The sequence below is a fragment of the Etheostoma cragini genome, chromosome 15, assembly GCF_013103735.1.
Source record: "Etheostoma cragini isolate CJK2018 chromosome 15, CSU_Ecrag_1.0, whole genome shotgun sequence".
In the NCBI taxonomy this organism is placed as follows: Eukaryota; Metazoa; Chordata; class Actinopteri; order Perciformes; family Percidae; genus Etheostoma; species Etheostoma cragini.
Window position 1 is genome coordinate 14,826,792 of NC_048421.1, and position 17,342 is coordinate 14,844,133.

Here is a 17,342-nt window from a genome sequence, read left to right on the forward strand (position 1 = left end):
TACATGATTTGATGTATAGGAGGTTTTCAGTTGTGCCACAGGATGAATAAATCTTTGTATCAGCTGGGCTGCGGTTTGTATATAAGTACTGTGTAAAACGTTGACCTCTGACCTGCCCACATTGTGGGATGACTGGAGGAGGCTCTGCAGCCAACCCTCTCTGCCCACCTCTCCTCTCCAACCAGGTCAAAAGAAACAACATAGAAAGATATGTATGAACACTTATGCTTATTCTGTCTTTATTTTAATTTTATTTTTTCCAGTCTCTTGTTTCTTAAAGTGATGTGGTTTCTTTAATGTGAGCAACAAAAAAACTATCAAAATAAACAGTCTTTCCTTTTCTCCTTTAAACTCTGATCTGTACACTGTGTGTGTGTGTGTGTGTGTGTGTGTGTGTGTGTGTGTGTGTGTGTGTGTGTGTGTGTGTGTGCTGCACAAACCTTTTACGTAGCCTATACTGGCTTAATTTGTACTGCAAAAACCCAACTGTTTATTTAACATACTAAACAATTATGACCCTAAAATTAAGTATAGAAAAGATTAGATTTGTTGCCTGGATTTATCACACTTTTCTCTAATGTCATTATCATGTTATATGTTTGTAATATATTGTAGGTGTGATACATGTTAAGACCTTTACTTAAAGATTTTATTAATAGCATATTCTATTTTCTTACGTAACCGGAAGTACAATTGAGTTTCTTCTCTTGCTTTTTTTTTTTTTTTTTTTTTTTTTTAACGCGTCAGTAAATCCAAAGATCCTATTGTAAACATGGATACCGTCTCTGGTATAACCCATAGACTGTATACATATTGATATAAGTATAACTATAGACTGTTAATATACAGTCTATGGTTATAATCGAGATGGTAGCGTCACGTGATTTTTGGCGTGTTAATTTGAGACATTGATAGGAGCCTACATCTTTCAACGGCAGTTCGGCTTTAAAATGACGATGGTGTTTTGATTAACATATCTATTCCCGTAAAAATGTGCATACCGGTGTGTACAAGATTATTTTCGAATGTCCTTACCGGAAGTGAGAGTTTTTTTGTGTCTGCCTCTTAGAATGGTAATATTATTCTGCCTGTACTCTCTTCAAATTGGAAGGTGGCATGTGAGCATACCGTAAATATTAACAGTTTATGGATGAGAGCGATTATAATCATGACTATGCTGTCCTCCGGTGGTCATAGTGTGTAACTACATCAGTGTAAATTATGAAAGTTTTATTTTGAAAGTATGTATAAGCTTTTAGTGACTGACTGTATGGCATATAAGTATTACCGTTAACTAGCTGCTGTTACAACATATAACCATAGCTTCAACCATAGATGGCTTCAACCATAGACCGCATGGCTTCAACCCATGTACGTCGAAGTAACATTTTAACAGAGCATGTGTTTTTCCTCTAGCGGTCACATTGAGTAACTACTCGTTAGCATCAAGCTAGAAGGGTAACATGGTAATACTTCCGGTTAAAAACCTTCAAAATAAAACTGACAATCGTCGGGATATAGTTATGCACTTTGTCCACCAGAGGGCAGCTCGTGATTATAAACGCAGTTATTGTAACCTTCAAGTCAATTACAGTAATCGCCAAAAGCAAACAGAACAGCTCACTATCTTCTGGAATATGCTTTTTAAATGAGCTTTACCATATGAAAATAATAAACAATAACACAAACACAAGTAGATAAATGGCAATATGAGGGAGCAATGTAATGCAATTATTATGGGGAGAAACACTGATTTTGAAGGAACTCAGTAGGCTAATTTGCATTCTTTATGACGATTTAGACGCACTCTGATTGTTTGCTGCTTCTTAGACAATGCCATTTTTTCCCTAAGGAAATTGTGAGTTTTGTATGAGATTGTGATCAATTTTATTCACCCAAAATACATTTAAAATGCACAAATAATCAGAAGGTTGTTAGTTTGATCCCTTAACCCTGCAGTCCCAGGTCGAAGTGTCCTTGGGCGAGACACTGAACCCCTAGTTTCCCCCGATGCTGCGCCCTCGGACTGTAAATGTGTGTGAGTGTTCTTCTGATGAGAAGGTGGCAACTTGTACGGGAGCCTCGGCCACAGTGAATGAATGTGTGTGAATGGTTCCAGTACTATGGAAAACTGCCATATGAGTAGTTGTTAAGACCGGAAAAGCGCTATATACAGTCCATTTATCACATTTACAATGAAGGCTTGTTTTGAAGCGAGGCAGTGACACATCTTTCAGCGAAGCTTTGGGATAACGCAATACAAATCCAAAAAAAGTATAGGCAGGCCCATGTTAAGAAGTAGGCTATTGTTAGAGGAACAAAACAGTTAAGAGTAAGTAATAATAACTTATTTTTTATATTACTTTTTATACTTTGTGATTTGTGCTAGGGGCAAACTGTAGCCCATAAAACGAGGCGGGAAAGGGTGAACATTTCCTCCTGTCATGTAGAGAATTTACACAGGAAGGGAAAGAAATGGTGACACTATTACATAGCAAGGAATACTGAGAGCAGAGCACAATGTTGGCGGAGACTATGGTAAATTCCCAGACCTATCGTCACAGCGCTTTGAAGTAGCAAGTGCGTAGTTTTTTTTTTAAGTGACTGGAATAAAAAGACGGGTTGAATGAAATGGACACTGAGGCAGAGTAAAACCTGAAGGAGGCAGTAATGCAACATTGTGGACACCAACTATGGTAAAACCTCAAAGAAGAAGAAGAAAAACCATCTTGCGGCGATATTCAATCTTTGAAAGGTCAGCCCCGGGTCCGGAAGGCAGGCGATGACGATGATGCGGTAAATCAAGTACGTTTAGATAGATTAGTGCTTTAAGTTTGTGTTTTTATGAACAAGTTTTAAGTGGGGTTATGTTAACTTTATTCCTTGCTTCGTAGCCTTACTTTCTGTAGCTGTTCACTTGAGACGTGATGTCTTTGTGACATGTTTCTTCACGGTGTAACGTTAACATTAAGCTAACCGTGGTCGCACACATAGCCTCGTCTCTTCGCTTCATCACACCGGTTATTTACACGAGTTATCTGTAAAAGCACCAGCGATACTAGTGATGATACTAGTGATTCTTTTTGGTCTGACTTGTTTTACTGGTAACGTTGGTCAACAGGGGCATGAACGTTAGCGTGTTAGCTTGCCTGACACAATCATGCTAAAGTACAAGCAGACAAGTTGTTTGTTTTTTAGCAGAAGTGAGGGGCGGGGGGGGGGAGTAGTAGCTAGCTAAGTTACTGCGGTCTAAAAACGCTACAACACAATTTAATCTGAATTTTAAAGATTTAAAGATGTCCTATCCAAACGTGGAGGAATGGTCTTTCTAGATAAGTAGATAAACCGGTTATGTCTCATGATGCTTGTCAACATTAAGTCAATAGTCTAGAAATACCTACCTAGCTAGCTAGCTTGCTAACCTAGGTCATGAGACAATTGAAAGCCACTCAGCCTTGTCTGATAGGGATTCACTGGGTAACCGATGGTCTAATGGTCAAACTTGTTGACACAGAACAGACTGTCTTTCTGTTACAAGCAATTATTCTGACAACAGTCTGATTCCAAAGTGCAAGCAGACTTCAATAAAGGCTTCAGCACTAAGATACACTTGACAGTTAAATGTGCGTTTTAATTCAGTTTTGTTTTGTTTTGTAATTGTTTAGTGTCGAATCCTAACCGAAATGATCTCAGGAAAGATGGATTAGGTATAGTCAACCACTCTATAGTTTACAGACACCCAACAATTCCCCCCGTCCAACCCTGTATGTATACATACAGTAGCACAAATAATCTATCTACACAAAGGACACAAAATATTTTTGGTAGTTCAGATTCCGATCGTAGTCTCAGTGTCATGGAGTTGGTTGTTTTATGGCATAACATCATAATATCTTCAGTGGATAAATATTGTTCTTTAATGTAGATGACGGTTGGCCAAAAGACAGTTGGACTGTGTTTATTTATGTAGAGAGGCTAACAATGATACCTTAACCTCATATATATATATATATATATATATATATATATATATATATATATATATATATATATATATTGATCCCAATCAAATGGGAAATTATAGTGTTACAGCAGCCAAATATGTAACACAGCACAGAATATAAATATAAATGAAATACTAGTATACAATAAACATGAAACAATAAAAGGAATAAAATACAAGAACAAATATTTGAATATAAACAAGCTGGGAATACAAAAATGTGTAACTACTTAAATAGTATGATAAATATGTAAGTAAACTAATTGTGCAGGTTGCACTTAGTGCAGTGTCAGATTCTTCTCTAGCACCCAGGGATGAAGTGTTAAAAAGTTGTATTGCCTGTGGTAGGAGTGATTTCCTGTAGCGGTCCGTGCAACATCGAAGCTGTTGGAGCCTCTTAGAGAAGGTGCTAGAGAAGGTATCTATATATAATGTAGCAACAAACATACAAAGATTGTCAAAAATATATTTTAAAAATCCACATCTAAATATAACAAATGGATCAGGTGTATTTTTGGATCTTAAACCACGTAAAAAGGTTGAGGAAAGTCATGAGACTGAACGCAGAGCAGCAACAGTAGCGAAGGAACAAGGAATTTTTCTCTGCCCTTATCTTTTCTTCCATTTTGCAAACACACAAACACACACACGGTGCAGACTAGTAAAAGCAGGTTTATTAAAATAAAACGTGGCATAACTCTTTAATAAATGTTTTGTTCATCAAACATTTTTTTTAGATATTGCCTTGATGAAGACAAGACAGATACAAACGTGTGTATTGGATCTTAATCTTTAAATATAAATGTTAGAGTATTGTGAGCATTCCTTAATGTAAACACGTTTCATTGTTAAGGTGTTGCTGTAGCACATATCGGACTCAGTATAAACTGGTTTATATGCACAGCTTTAAAGGGGTTGTTATATCCTTATTGGGCAAAAGGTGTGTGATTTATAGCCCTTGTTATGCACATTCTCTCCATTTTTTGCTTAATACAAAAGGACTTTATTTCCCTTTTTACAGGGGCGGAGTTTCCTGTCTCTTTGTAGGAATGCCGGGTGGAGACTATGGGGAGCTTGGGGGCAGCCTCCCTGCCATCGCCTCCTTGAACGCTTCCTACTCTACATCGCTGTCCCTCCCTTCCCCGTACCTGTTACCACCCGCAGAACGCAAGGCCATCTCTGACGTCCGCCGCACCTTCTGTCTCTTTGTGACATTCGATCTGCTCTTCATCTCCCTTTTGTGGATTATTGAGCTGAATGTGAGTGCGCGTGTGAGTGTGAGTTATTTTGGTAGTGGTGTTTTTACAGACATGGTTTATGTCCTGTCTGCTCCAGCAGTGACAGGTTAAGACTGATTGGACTCTGCTCTGTTCTCCTGCAGATCTCCAGCTCAATCTGGGACCGCTTAAAAAGTGAGGTTGTCCTTTATGATTACAGATCTTCCTTCTTTGACATCTTTGTAAGTGGGTCAATCCATCTCTGAGAACATTTCATGTCATTTCTATGTAGAATGAGCAGAAATATACTCATGTTTAACCTATAATGTATTTATTTATTTATTGACCAGGAATATATTGTATTATAGTATGTGAACGAGCTGTCCAAGTTTTATCATTTATCATAAAATGTATTGACACAAGAGGAAGATATGTTAACATAAGTCAACATGCCTGAACCACATGATCATTTTAAATGCCTGTGGTTCTTTTTATATTCTTTTCTTTCTTCCTCCTTGTCTCAGCTGCTTGCCTTGTTTCGTTTCCTGTGTCTACAAGTGGGTTACGCTGCTTTTCGGTTGAAGCATTGGTGGGTAATTGCGGTAAGTGAGCTAAGGCCCAGGGAAGCACACACACTAATGAAATAATGTAATATCTCTTATTAGCAGATCTGGATGTGAATAATAACATAACTCGTCCTTCCTCCACAGGTTACCACTCTAGTGACCAGCGTCTTCCTCGTTGTTAAGGTCATCGTATCTAGTGTGAGTGTCCCCCTCCTGCCTCTGCTACATTTTTACAGTTGTGTACATGTGGTTGATGCCTATCATTCAAAACCACAGAGACTTTTTCAATATTGTATTAGTGCCAGTAAGACTGCTGTGTGACCTGACGATGAGCTGAGACTCACAACTTATGATTTGTTAGAGGAACCTTTTTACAGCTCTTGTTCTTTTTTATATTCAACAATAGGGAAGTAACAACATGAAATACAACCACTTCTCTTATTGGTACGTGGTTTCTGTCTCTACATAGCTCCTTTCCCAGAATGCCTTTGGCTATGTGATTCCCATCACTTCGTTTGTGGTGGCCTGGCTGGAGACCTGGTTCCTTGACTTCAAGGTGCTCACTCAGGAGGCAGACGACGACAGAGGTGAGAGAAAGATTTCCTACAAGTTTGAACACAACATCCCCAACATCTTTCTCCTTTTTTAAACTATTTTCCTTCTTTGACATTAGCCTACCTGGCAGTGGTGAACGCAGCCTGTGAACGAGCCCCCATGATCTACCCCCGCGCTGTTTCAGACGGACAGTTTTACTCTCCACCTGAATCCGTCGCAGGTGATGTCTCCCCCTCTGTTGTGATCGGTCCTTGTTTAATCAGCCCTTAGTGGGTTTATTACTTCCTGTATTTGAGCCACAATCTGAATTTTGGCTCTGAACCCGTGTCTGCAGGATCTGAAGAGGATCTGGATGAGGAGGGTCTTGGACGCAAAGCTGTCACGACACAGGTACCTGCATCAGTCTGAGGAGTCTCTATACTTCTCACCGGATCGTGACTGATCGTTCCTCTTCTCACTCTTGTTCCAGGAGAAGGAGTATGTCAGACAGGGTCGTGAGGCCATGTCTGTGGTCGAGCAGATCTTAGCCCAGGAGGAAAACTGGAAGTATGAAAAAAACAATGTGAGTGAATAATTTAGCTTCAACATATTTGATCTGTCCAGTACAGAAGTGTCTTGCACTGACACGTTGACTTTACACTGTAAAATGCTCAGTATGTATCTTGGTCATAATTCTTTAAAAAGGCTGCCCTCAACATTCAGTTTATTATTCATTGGTGGAGTAATGGCATCCTGAGTTAGTCCCTGGTTCCCTTGGGTTATGTGTCAATGTTGAAGATGAAAAAATATTATTGGCTGACACATCTTTATCAGATCTTTTTTAACTCTCAGTATCGGCATCAGCTTTGACAATCCAGTACTGGTCAGGCTGTACTGTTAAGCCAATATGGATCCAGTTAAGTTGCTTGTTTGGAGAGAAATAAAAGGCCCAGATGGGCTTTTAGAGTAGGAAAACTATAACGTACTGCTTAGATGGATCACATACTTGCTATGTAGGTAATTCAGTAATTTGGACATGGTTCTTTGCTGATAGGAGAAGCAGATTCAGTGAGACTTTGAACTCTGTGAAACATCATTTAGCAGCTTGGACCCAGATAGAACACTAATCAAACATTCACTGCAGGAATTATTTGTAGTTCTTGTCTGAATCTGACATTTTCAATAACAAAGGCCATCTGTATTTTACCACCAAATAGGTAAAGAGTATTTTGCTTCAGTTTTCCTTAGATACACAGAAACAAAAGAGAACTAATCATCCTGCTAACAGTATTTTCTTTCATTTCAGGACATGGGAGACTGTGTCTACACTTTAGAGATCCCATTCCATGGGAAGACTTTCATTCTGAAGGTACAGCAGCGCTTTGTGTATTCATTGTGAAACCGTGTCTCACCAAGACACATGCTTCAGTAGTAAACCAAGTCCAGCTCATTTAGACCAATAATACTGTTTTTGCCATTTTACATGAATATTTTCACATTTGTAAACTACTATCAAGTGTTTTTTTCAAGCTGTTTAATGCCATATAGTATATAAAAATAAGACTGAATATAGCATATGTTTAATGCCATATTCATTCTCATTGGCTTCTATGTTTTATGACTGATTTTATACTACATTATTGTAACTGTAAAGAGTTGGTCAGGCTGTATCAGTGCAGCTTTCACAATCCTTTTAAACACTGCCGTAACTAAGTTAAGTACACTGTGCAGCTAGTGGACATGTATGTACTGTATTTAAACAACCACTAGACGTCACTGTGATGAAATAATCGAGGCTAATGTGGTGTTAAATCAGACATTACAGAGACTTCCTGGTGTTATTCTACTAGCTTCAGAGCAACTGGACTCACATTACAAAGGAGTTCCTTTAGCAGGGACAATTTCCCAGAGAGATAGTCAAAGGAAACCTGCTATTTACAGGATGCCACATATCTGAAGGTTGTTTAAGATGCTAATGATAGTCACCTAAATGATAAACTAGGCCTGGTCATAACACAGCCTCACATTCATTTGAGTTTTAGACACACTTATGCTGTGTTTAATGAAATGGCCTGTGTGTTGTCGTGGTTTTTTCTCTCCTTTTTCTTGAACAGCAGGCATCAGCAGTGTGTTGATTCTAAAAATGTCCATAGAAACTATGATGCGCATAAGTACAATCTTTCTCTTTACTAGCTAGTTAACTTTGAAAGGCTAAGGCTTTGTGACTGAAGTGTGATTAAAAAGTGATCAAATAAAAGTGTTACGGCGGGAAATCCCATTCTAAGACAAGTTTAAAGGAGGCGTTTTGTAATGTTTGTGTATTGTTGTTTTTGTCCAGGCCTTTATGCAGTGTTCTGCTGAGCTTGTGTATCAGGAGGTAATTCTGCAACCAGAGAAGATGGTCCAGTGGAACAGAACTGTTTCCGCCTGCCAGGTGACAATGTATTTCTACTCTTGTTTCAGAATATTTTTCATTGTGTTGTGCCGCAGTCTTAACAGTGCTGTCTGCCTTCTCCTCAGATCCTTCAGAGGGTTGACGACAACACTCTAGTATCATATGATGTGTCCTCTGGAGCTGCAGGGGGAGTTGTGTCTGCGAGGTACATCAGCACCGCATACCGCTTCAATACGTGGCTGTTTATTTTCCGTCTCCTCATTTTCATGCAGACGGCAGTTCTGAAATAAAGTAAATTGACGGACCGATTTGATTTTCTTTCCTTCAGGGACTTTGTTAATGTTCGACGGGTGGAACGCAAACGAGACTGCTACCTGTCTGCCGGCATGGCAACTGACCACGACGGCAAACCTTCAAGCGGTCGCTACGTCAGGTGAGATTATCAACATCGGGACAAAATTTGACAAAAGTGAAGTTGTGTTTAGTTTAATTTCTTAAATTTCTCTGTCATTTCTCCTACCTTTTTTTTTTTTTTTTTTTTTTTTTTTTATTGATGGCCTCAGAGGAGAGAACGGTCCAGGAGGATTTGTGGTGCTCAAATCCAGCAGTAACCCGTCCGTCTGCACCTTCATCTGGGTCCTCAACACAGACTTGAAGGTGAGAAGATACACCCTTCAGTTAATCTGCCACTTTATGTAATTTGAGGCAGGATGGGATCATCTTTGCCTTGAAGATTGTTAAATTCAAATGTTCTGTAATAAAAAAGAATGCGAATAGAGCAAGAAGAGGTTTTTGAACATGACTCAATCAGTAATTCTACTATTATAATAGTAAAAGAAATAATATTTTTTTTTTATATAGCTCTTTTTTTTTAAGATAAGCTTTTGGGCTTTTCCGCCTTTATTTAATAGGACAGCTAGGTGAGAAAGGGGAGGGAGAGGGGGAAGACATGCAGGAAATCGAACCCTGGACCTCTGCATCGAGACATAAACCTCTCAGTACATGTGCGCCTGCTCTACAACTAAAACCAACCTAAAACAAAGCAGATAGGGAGCGTAGACAAGGTTACTTGAAAGACAAAAAAGAGAAAAGGAAAACTAAAAGGTGCTTGGACAGGCATAGAATGTATTTACATATAAATAACAAGGATGAACATTTGAATAGCAGAACACACTGAGACAGAGTTTTTTTACACTTTACTTGAAGGTATCAACATCAGACTGACATGAGACTGTCATGAACGTGCCAAATATAATAAACAAGTCATAAATGTTTAGGACATGACACATCTTTCAGTAAGTGTCGTTGGGTTTTGGCAGGACACATCATGGTTATGGTTCATGTGTCAGTGTCATTTCACTCTTTAAGTAAAGTGTTACCGGACGTTTTAAGCTGCTGAGCAGCTGATGGGAATGTTACTGAACAAATTGAATTGTTGACGTGACAATGACGCTCGAAGCGTCTCTAGGGACCAATGGATGTCTTTACATAATGCCATAGCAATATCTCAACATAGTTGTTGAGATATTTATATTATGTGGTGGAGCGACAAACCGCCATCAATAGAGCATGCTGTTAGCTTAGATAAAAATGAAAGAAATTCATAAATACATTTCAGGTGTGCAGGTAAGTTATGTGTAAGAAGCCCAGAATTAACAGTCACTGTTTGTGTCTCGTCAGGGCCGACTGCCCCGCTACCTCATCCACCAGAGTCTGGCGGCCACCATGTTTGAATTCATGTCCCATTTACGTCAACGTATCGCTGAGCTGCGGCCCTCGTTCCGCTCCCACCAACACACATAAAACAGGAGAGACATCTTTGACTGAGAGATGTCCCTATTCTTTTCTGTTTGTGGACCCCAAAAATGTGCTTTAGCAGTACCCTCAGCTGAAGGGATGTGCTAACCTGACTGAGAACACTTGTGAGACATGCAACCACACTTCAGTCACAAAGAGGAGTTTTTCAGATTTCAAAGACAATGTTCCTCCTCCTCTTTAAACTTTAACATTGTTTTTTTAAGCGTGATCACATACATATTTTTATGTGGACCTGTAATTGTCTTGCTGTGTCCCTCTCCGTGCAATGAGTACTGTGCTTCCTGAATCTGCTAAGTCGTCTTGTGGCAGGGTGGACAATACTGAAACAAGAAAACCTGTATGAGCATCCCAGTGAATGTCACTGTTTAGGCATCTGTTTCACTTGTTACAAAAGAACTGGTGCAGTGGCATGAAGGAGCTGTCTCCCTGAGCCTTTTCTTACTGCACACATTGATTTGCTGCTTTTGTTTTAATTATTTTCTTTGTATGTTTTCACTGTATCAACTTAAATGTGTTTTTCTGGTGCACCTGCCCTAAAAGAAATCCACACTTCACAGCCATATTCTACACAAACACTTAACTTAAATGGGTAAAAGCGATATCCACACAGTTTATTCTCCTTTTCTACACTGTAATAGATGGGGAAATGTGTCACCTAATCACCACTAGAGGGACATGCCACTGAGCCACATACTGAAAGCCTCCTACTGTGGTTCGACATCATCCTCTATCCCAAGGTGAAAAAATTGGTTAACATGTAATGAATTGTTACTGAGGGTTTTTAATACTGCTTTTGTTTTGCATGTTGGGATCAGCCAGGAAGTCAAACCAGTCAGTCAGATGAGGTGATGTGCTGCAAATGCATTGTCAAGCTCATTAAGACAAATGAAGATGATGGTGATGTTGTTCATAAATTGGGCTGCTGTATACCAACTAAAGCAAATTTTGGTGCCAATAACCTGTAGTGGCCTTATGGTGAAAGAGCTGACTCATTATTTGTCTTCAAAAGTTATTACTGTACGGATTTCCATTGACTTTAGTTTTGGCTTCCCTCCTGGCCTGAGATGTGGCACTGAATGATGTTTTTTGATAATTTCTTACATTATTGAGCATGATAATGAATTAGAAATGTCACTTCTAGCTTGAGTTTTAGCTTTGTTTCACAGTCTGTACATTCATATAAATCACAATTTAACAATGTGAATGTAATGAAAACTAAAAAGACTGAGGTCTGGTCTTTGGTTCTGTGGAGTTGAACCAAAGAGAGCAACTTGTTCTCCATGTGCTTTTCAATCTTGAGAAATAAGCCATGAAACAACTTTATTGAAATGTTCATACGTTGGAACGGCATATGCATGGGTGCAAACCGATTGAATGTGAGTGTAATGTGGTCATGTGCCACATCACACCCGCATCATGGCCACACGGCCTTGAGGCCTTTTACTTTGTAAGCCCGGGTTGATTTTGAATGCTGCGATCACAGTCTGAAATTATTCACTTTTAAAAAGTCAGACAAGGGGCTAGAAATTTAAGGGGATTGGTTTTAGCCATTCAGCACGGTATTGACAGGATGTTGTTAATGAGATCAACGTTTTGGTGCCTTTAACATAGTCACATTACATGTCTGCCTTTTCTTTTGCTTTTCATTGATTTTATACTGTTGAATCACTTCTTAATGCGTTCAGCAAAGTTATACTGTATGAGTATAAAGATTGCTAAGGGTACATGTTTTCTTTGAAAGCTTTTTTATAACATTTTCAATGCGTCTATAGACCATTCATCAAACATGTTAATTTAAAGCTATCACATACTCTATACTGACCAACCGTTTTTGAGTCTTAACCAGTGTCTTATGTCTAATTAAAATATAAACTCATGACAGTTCCAGTTTCCAAGCTTCATTTAACTTCCGTCAATTCCAGTTGTTAGTATAAACCTCTTTCTTTAAAGTATGTATGCATGCTTTACACAACCTACATAATTATTTATATATATATTATTATTATTTACCTTCCCTGTAATGTGATACTGAATGACTCTTATATCATGGTAATTTCAACCTGTATATGTTCCAGCATTGGATCCTGGGGGTGTTTATGTCATGAACAATAATACCATTTGACCTGGGCCTATGTCACATGTGTGTCAGCCTGTAGCAGTGTTCACAGTGCTTAACCAGGCTCTTGCTTTTTCTTATAAAAATTTTTCTTTTGTATAATCAGATATTCAATGAAATTTTCAGAAATTCTAAGTAATCCATACAAAGATTCACATTTACCACATGTATACATTCATGGTTAGCCAGGACCTTAGTGATGCAATGAAGTTAAATAATCCTTCATACAGCCGTGGTAGAATTGATATAGAGTGTGTAATCAGACCTACTGTTAAAAAGGAGATCTGTTGTCCTCAGGGAAAAACCAATTGCCAAGGACAAGAGATGGAGCAGCTCACATGATTGTGCTGTGACTGTCTTCTGAGGCTGTGGGTGTGTGAATGTGTTTTATTTAAATCGATGAGGGTTAGGCTCTTTGTCCTCTTCGTAAGGCTGATGAGAAGCACCAGTCCTTGGGATGCCATCTGCTTGAGCTTCTCTACCCGGACAGGCTCCGGCTCATGATATGGATGTGGAGCCCTGACTGGGCCCTTTAAATGGGAAGCTGAAAATTAGGTAGAGTTTGGGAATCGGTGACTTGTTTTGTAACTTTCTTTTTAACCTCATTTTCTTTCTGATTATTTTTAACAGATGTTCTTCCTCTGAGAGAGAAACCAGGTTGTTAACATTCATTCTAGTGGACCACATGTTGGGACACGTGCCTTTTCTTAATTTCTTTTTTAATACATAGGCTGTGAATAAGGTCTCTTCTCTAAAGAGAGAGCATGTACAGCACAGAAGCGTTGTGAAATTAAAAGCAAAACAGCTGAGTTTATACACATCAGACCAGGCTCACCACTGGAATCAGCTTTACTCCTGCTTGAAGAACCAAGGAAGTTGTTCTACCTTTCAAAGAACTGAAGTCTGATTTACGTCTGGATTATCAACCATTGTGAAAACGTACTACCCGTTGACTCTAGATGGGTTCAGCGTTTATGAAGCTCTGCTGCTGTTGCTGCTACGATAGTGGTGACGACGATGACGAAGATGAGGAAAAGCAACCGTTATTACCGTAGGAAGACCACCTGCCACTTTAACACTATTATCATCATGTGCCATCATTTACACATAACGGAACAATGCACCAAAAATGTATTTTCTGATGTCACTAAGTACAGTAATTGACACGGGTCACTTTTGATTATGGATGTACATCCAATGTATGAAAGTGTATTTATTCCTTGTGTGTGTTGGCTAACAGTCAGGATCCGTTGGAGTATTTTAACCGTGAAGTCCAGAAGCGTCGTGATGAGGAGACCAACCTGTGGAGTGAGCCAGGAGACCCCAGCCACTCGGAGAGAGATGATGACCGGGTCCTATACGGCCTGCTGCAGGCCAGGAACAAGACCCGCATGGGATCCACGGTATGTGAGGAAGGACTTTCTTGACACAGAATAGTCTTGAGGCTTTACTCAATCATGTTAACCAGAACTTCAAAAAAGAAACCAATAACTTGTTAAAAAGAACTCAAATTGACTCCAACTGGTGCAAAAAAGGTCTGAAATGTAACTACAGAAGGTGCTAAAGAGACAAAAAAGGTTAGAAAACAGAAAACATGACTGACAAATCATCTTAAGCTCTATAAACGTATTCTTTCAAACCAGCTATGGGGCAGCAGGGCAATGGTGAAATTATCTGATTACAAGAGAGTAGACTGGAAGAACCTCTCCTATGAGAAATGAAATAGTTTTTTACACCTTTTGTTCTTTTCTTGTTCAGGGCTATCGCAGACTAAGTATTGGCATCGATGCCATGAGAGATACCCGCCGAGAAGTCAGAGACAAATGGAAGACGGTCATGGAGCACTTAGGTAACGCTGGACAGATAAGATGTGGGACAGATTTACACTTCTACATACAGAGTAACTGGACATGGTTTGCCTTCTTCTCTAGGTTTCACGGCGGAGGCCGACTCGCTGCTGACGGTGTCTGCTGGAGCCTCATATGACCGTATGCGTAATGCCCCCGCAGCACGTGCCATGCTTAATACGCTCCACACTGAGACTTCCCTCTTCAGCAGCAGAGAGCCACCACCAGAGAGATATCTACTAATCTTGGTGAATTTTGAACTCATACTTATCCCTCAAGTAAAAGTGCCTTTTCTGTGACCTAAAAAAGCACCCTTGGTTGGTGTAGACATTTGACTCATCCTAATCATGACCTAACACTAAATGAGGGGATTCTTTACTCTATCCCTGTGCTTCATGCCATAACGAGGGGTACTTTTTCTCAACTCCTTTGCAGCCGTCTTGTTTAGTAGGTCTAACTGCAACTTCTCTATCCAAAAATCCCATTTAGCCTCTGTTACCCGTGTCTCCAAGGCTAGGGGCAAGAACTCTGGAAGCAATGGTGAATTCTCTCACAGTTGCAGAGAAGGTATTGGGTATCATTCAACAGAGGCTTATCTTATCATTTTTAAATGGCCAAAAGATAAATGAATCAAGATTCTTCCAGAGGTTCAGATCACAGGCTCTGGGTGATATAGGTTGACATATGCAATTCCTGTGGTGCAGTGAAAGGCACTAACCCCTTCTCAAACCCATATTCTGACAATAATCCCATTCAGTTTCGCTGCCTCAACCACTTCCACTCTCTCTTTACCTCTTCACAGGATCGTCTCCTGTATCTAGATATAGCTGAAGATTTTCTGGAAAAGGCCAGGAGCTTCTATCCTCCAAAGGATGATTCTGACGAGGAGGAGACGGGCCTTGCCATAAACCTGCCGCTGCTGCTGGCCAGGGTGGAGGCCATGAACGGAAAAGCCAATGAAGATGAGGACGAGAGCGGAGGAGATGATGGAAATTTAAGTGACAGATCTTAAGATCTAGTGGCTGCAATAATAATAAATCCATGGCAGGGGGCAGTAGTCATCAACCCTGGAGACATGGGTGATAGAAATGCATAGCTCTTAACTTAAAATGTGTTGCTGCTTCTTGGACGCTTTAGACCGAATAATTTTTTTTTTCTCCCACATCTGCACAGCTTAAGTCTTATTCTATTTTCACTAGCCAAAATCTAAAAGGACTTTTTTCAAATGTTCTGGTAAATGTTGCAGTGGTATTTAATGTCTGTATCTTTGATTCTGTCTACCACAGTGTTTTATGAAGTTCTTAGCCTGTTGATTGTTCAGCTGTAGTGAACCTTCAGGGTAGCAATGTTCCTTTGAGCAGATCCTCTTCATGTTTTGTCCTATGATTATCAACACGCCTTCCATCACATGATGGGTAAGAAGACTGAAAAAAATAGCCCAGAGATCAGATTTTTCTTACAGTTTCACAATAACGTGTATATTGATACTTTTAGCTCGTAGTCTACATTTAGTTTTAAACATTTGGGAAAATAGCAGATGGAAATACAGTACAGTATGTTGAAGCATTTAAATTGGTTGTGGATGTGACTGAGGTGAATTTTAGGTAATGCATGAGGGTGTTTTCTCCCCTCCAGCAATTAAATACCTAAAATGGGAAAGATTTCTAGGCTCATATTGACGTTTGTGTATGTGTTCTTGTGTCCAGTTTATGATAAATAAAGTTCCAGCCTAAAGCCTGTACGGTGTCACATGGTATGATAACTTCTCTGGGGCTGCCTCATGTGAAGTGATAGAAGTTTCCATTTACTAAAAACTTACACAAAGAACAATAGAAGAATTTGCATGACTATTGGCAAATCCGAAACTGAAATAGGATTGTGTGTCAAGCGAGTATTAAGTGGTTTAGGAAACTGTGGCACGAGAACAACGTTCCTTTGAGGGTCTTCTTCAGTCTGTTACTGTGCTCTTGTGTACCATGTTGGCTGTGTGTACCCATGACTGGCTTACACTGATCCACAGACATACGTTAATCCTGGCCTTGTACTGTCTGTCGGTGTCTGACCATCCCTGAGACCAGACCCGGGTTGGTGAAAAAGGAGTGTTGGTGGTGGTCAGCTGCTTGTTGTTGCTGCTACTGTTGTTATGTAAGACACTCTTTTGAGGGCACATGTTTGAACACCTTGCCAGGCTGCTGACACACACACACAAACACACACCCACACACACCCCTGTAATAGCTGGTAACACTTGACACTTGCTTGCTCTTTGGGGAATTACTCAAATTGTTGGTTGCTTTGTAAATTATAGTGTGGTCTAGACGTAATTCATCTGTAAAGTGTCTCAAGATAACTTTTGTTATGATTTGATACTATAAATACAATGGAATTGACTCTGTGGTGCCAGTATGAAGCATAAGAGTCAAGTTGAAGATACTTTTGGCTGCTAATAAAGCACTGTGTGTCAGGTCTCGTTCAGTCTTCTATTACTCAAACTTGCAACATTTTGCCTTTTCTACCACCTTCTGACAGGCCTGGGTTTTATCCTGCAATTGCCCTTCTCCCCCCCCCTCACTCCGACTACCTGTATCTTTCTCTGTGACAGCTCATTTAAATGTCACTTCCCAGCAGCTATGGCAGCGCTGTTATGCAACACAACACAACACTTGTTTTGGCCTGGTGTGGCCCGCTGCTGGTGGAGAGATGACTGTGACAGTGATGATCACTGTGACAGGGCTCACCTCACTGTTCTCCTTTACACACCATTTCACACACCTGGCTTTACTAGCATGGCTTGACTCACCCATACACAGCAAGGAGGTGACAGCTAGCTGATGCCCTTTTGCTGT

General features: G+C 39.9%; 2 protein-coding genes across 3 annotated transcripts; both read left to right on the forward strand.

Annotated features, from left to right (window-relative positions):
- Positions 1-2,585: 2,585 nt before the first annotated feature.
- stard3 (StAR-related lipid transfer (START) domain containing 3) lies at positions 2,586-12,410 on the forward strand. The gene is made up of 15 exons (XM_034894835.1): positions 2,586-2,805; positions 5,025-5,262; positions 5,385-5,462; positions 5,745-5,822; positions 5,931-5,984; positions 6,256-6,373; positions 6,460-6,561; positions 6,676-6,731; positions 6,811-6,903; positions 7,627-7,689; positions 8,659-8,754; positions 8,841-8,920; positions 9,044-9,148; positions 9,279-9,372; positions 10,396-12,410. Exons 2-15 carry the CDS (start codon positions 5,053-5,055, stop codon positions 10,516-10,518), a joined length of 1,350 nt encoding a protein of 449 aa, XP_034750726.1. The 5' UTR covers positions 2,586-2,805; positions 5,025-5,052; the 3' UTR covers positions 10,519-12,410.
- A 633-nt stretch (positions 12,411-13,043) lies between these two features.
- mreg (melanoregulin) lies at positions 13,044-16,320 on the forward strand. Of its 2 annotated transcripts, XM_034894866.1 has the most exons (6): positions 13,050-13,204; positions 13,380-13,700; positions 13,890-14,052; positions 14,408-14,498; positions 14,581-14,744; positions 15,299-16,320. In XM_034894866.1, the coding sequence occupies exons 2-6, from the start codon at positions 13,609-13,611 to the stop codon at positions 15,506-15,508; spliced, it is 720 nt and encodes a 239-aa protein (XP_034750757.1). In that variant the 5' UTR covers positions 13,050-13,204; positions 13,380-13,608; the 3' UTR covers positions 15,509-16,320. The 2 variants fall into 2 exon arrangements, with proteins under 2 accessions (XP_034750756.1, XP_034750757.1); XM_034894865.1 differs by having other exon boundaries at positions 13,044-13,700.
- The last annotated feature ends 1,022 nt before the right edge of the window (positions 16,321-17,342 follow it).

Excerpts from the sequence above, each read along its gene's own strand:
- stard3 (XM_034894835.1), top strand. The coding sequence starts at position 5,053 with ATGCCGGGTGGAGACTATGGGGAGCTTGGGGGCAGCCTCCCTGCCATC. Across the intron at positions 5,463-5,744 it reads CTTCCTTCTTTGACATCTTT|CTGCTTGCCTTGTTTCGTTT; the intron begins GTAAGTGGGTCA and ends TCCTTGTCTCAG. Across the intron at positions 6,904-7,626 it reads GGAAGTATGAAAAAAACAAT|GACATGGGAGACTGTGTCTA; the intron begins GTGAGTGAATAA and ends CTTTCATTTCAG.
- mreg (XM_034894865.1), top strand. The coding sequence starts at position 13,609 with ATGGGTTCAGCGTTTATGAAGCTCTGCTGCTGTTGCTGCTACGATAGT. Across the intron at positions 14,053-14,407 it reads AGACCCGCATGGGATCCACG|GGCTATCGCAGACTAAGTAT; the intron begins GTATGTGAGGAA and ends TTTCTTGTTCAG. Across the intron at positions 14,745-15,298 it reads AGAGATATCTACTAATCTTG|GATCGTCTCCTGTATCTAGA; the intron begins GTGAATTTTGAA and ends ACCTCTTCACAG.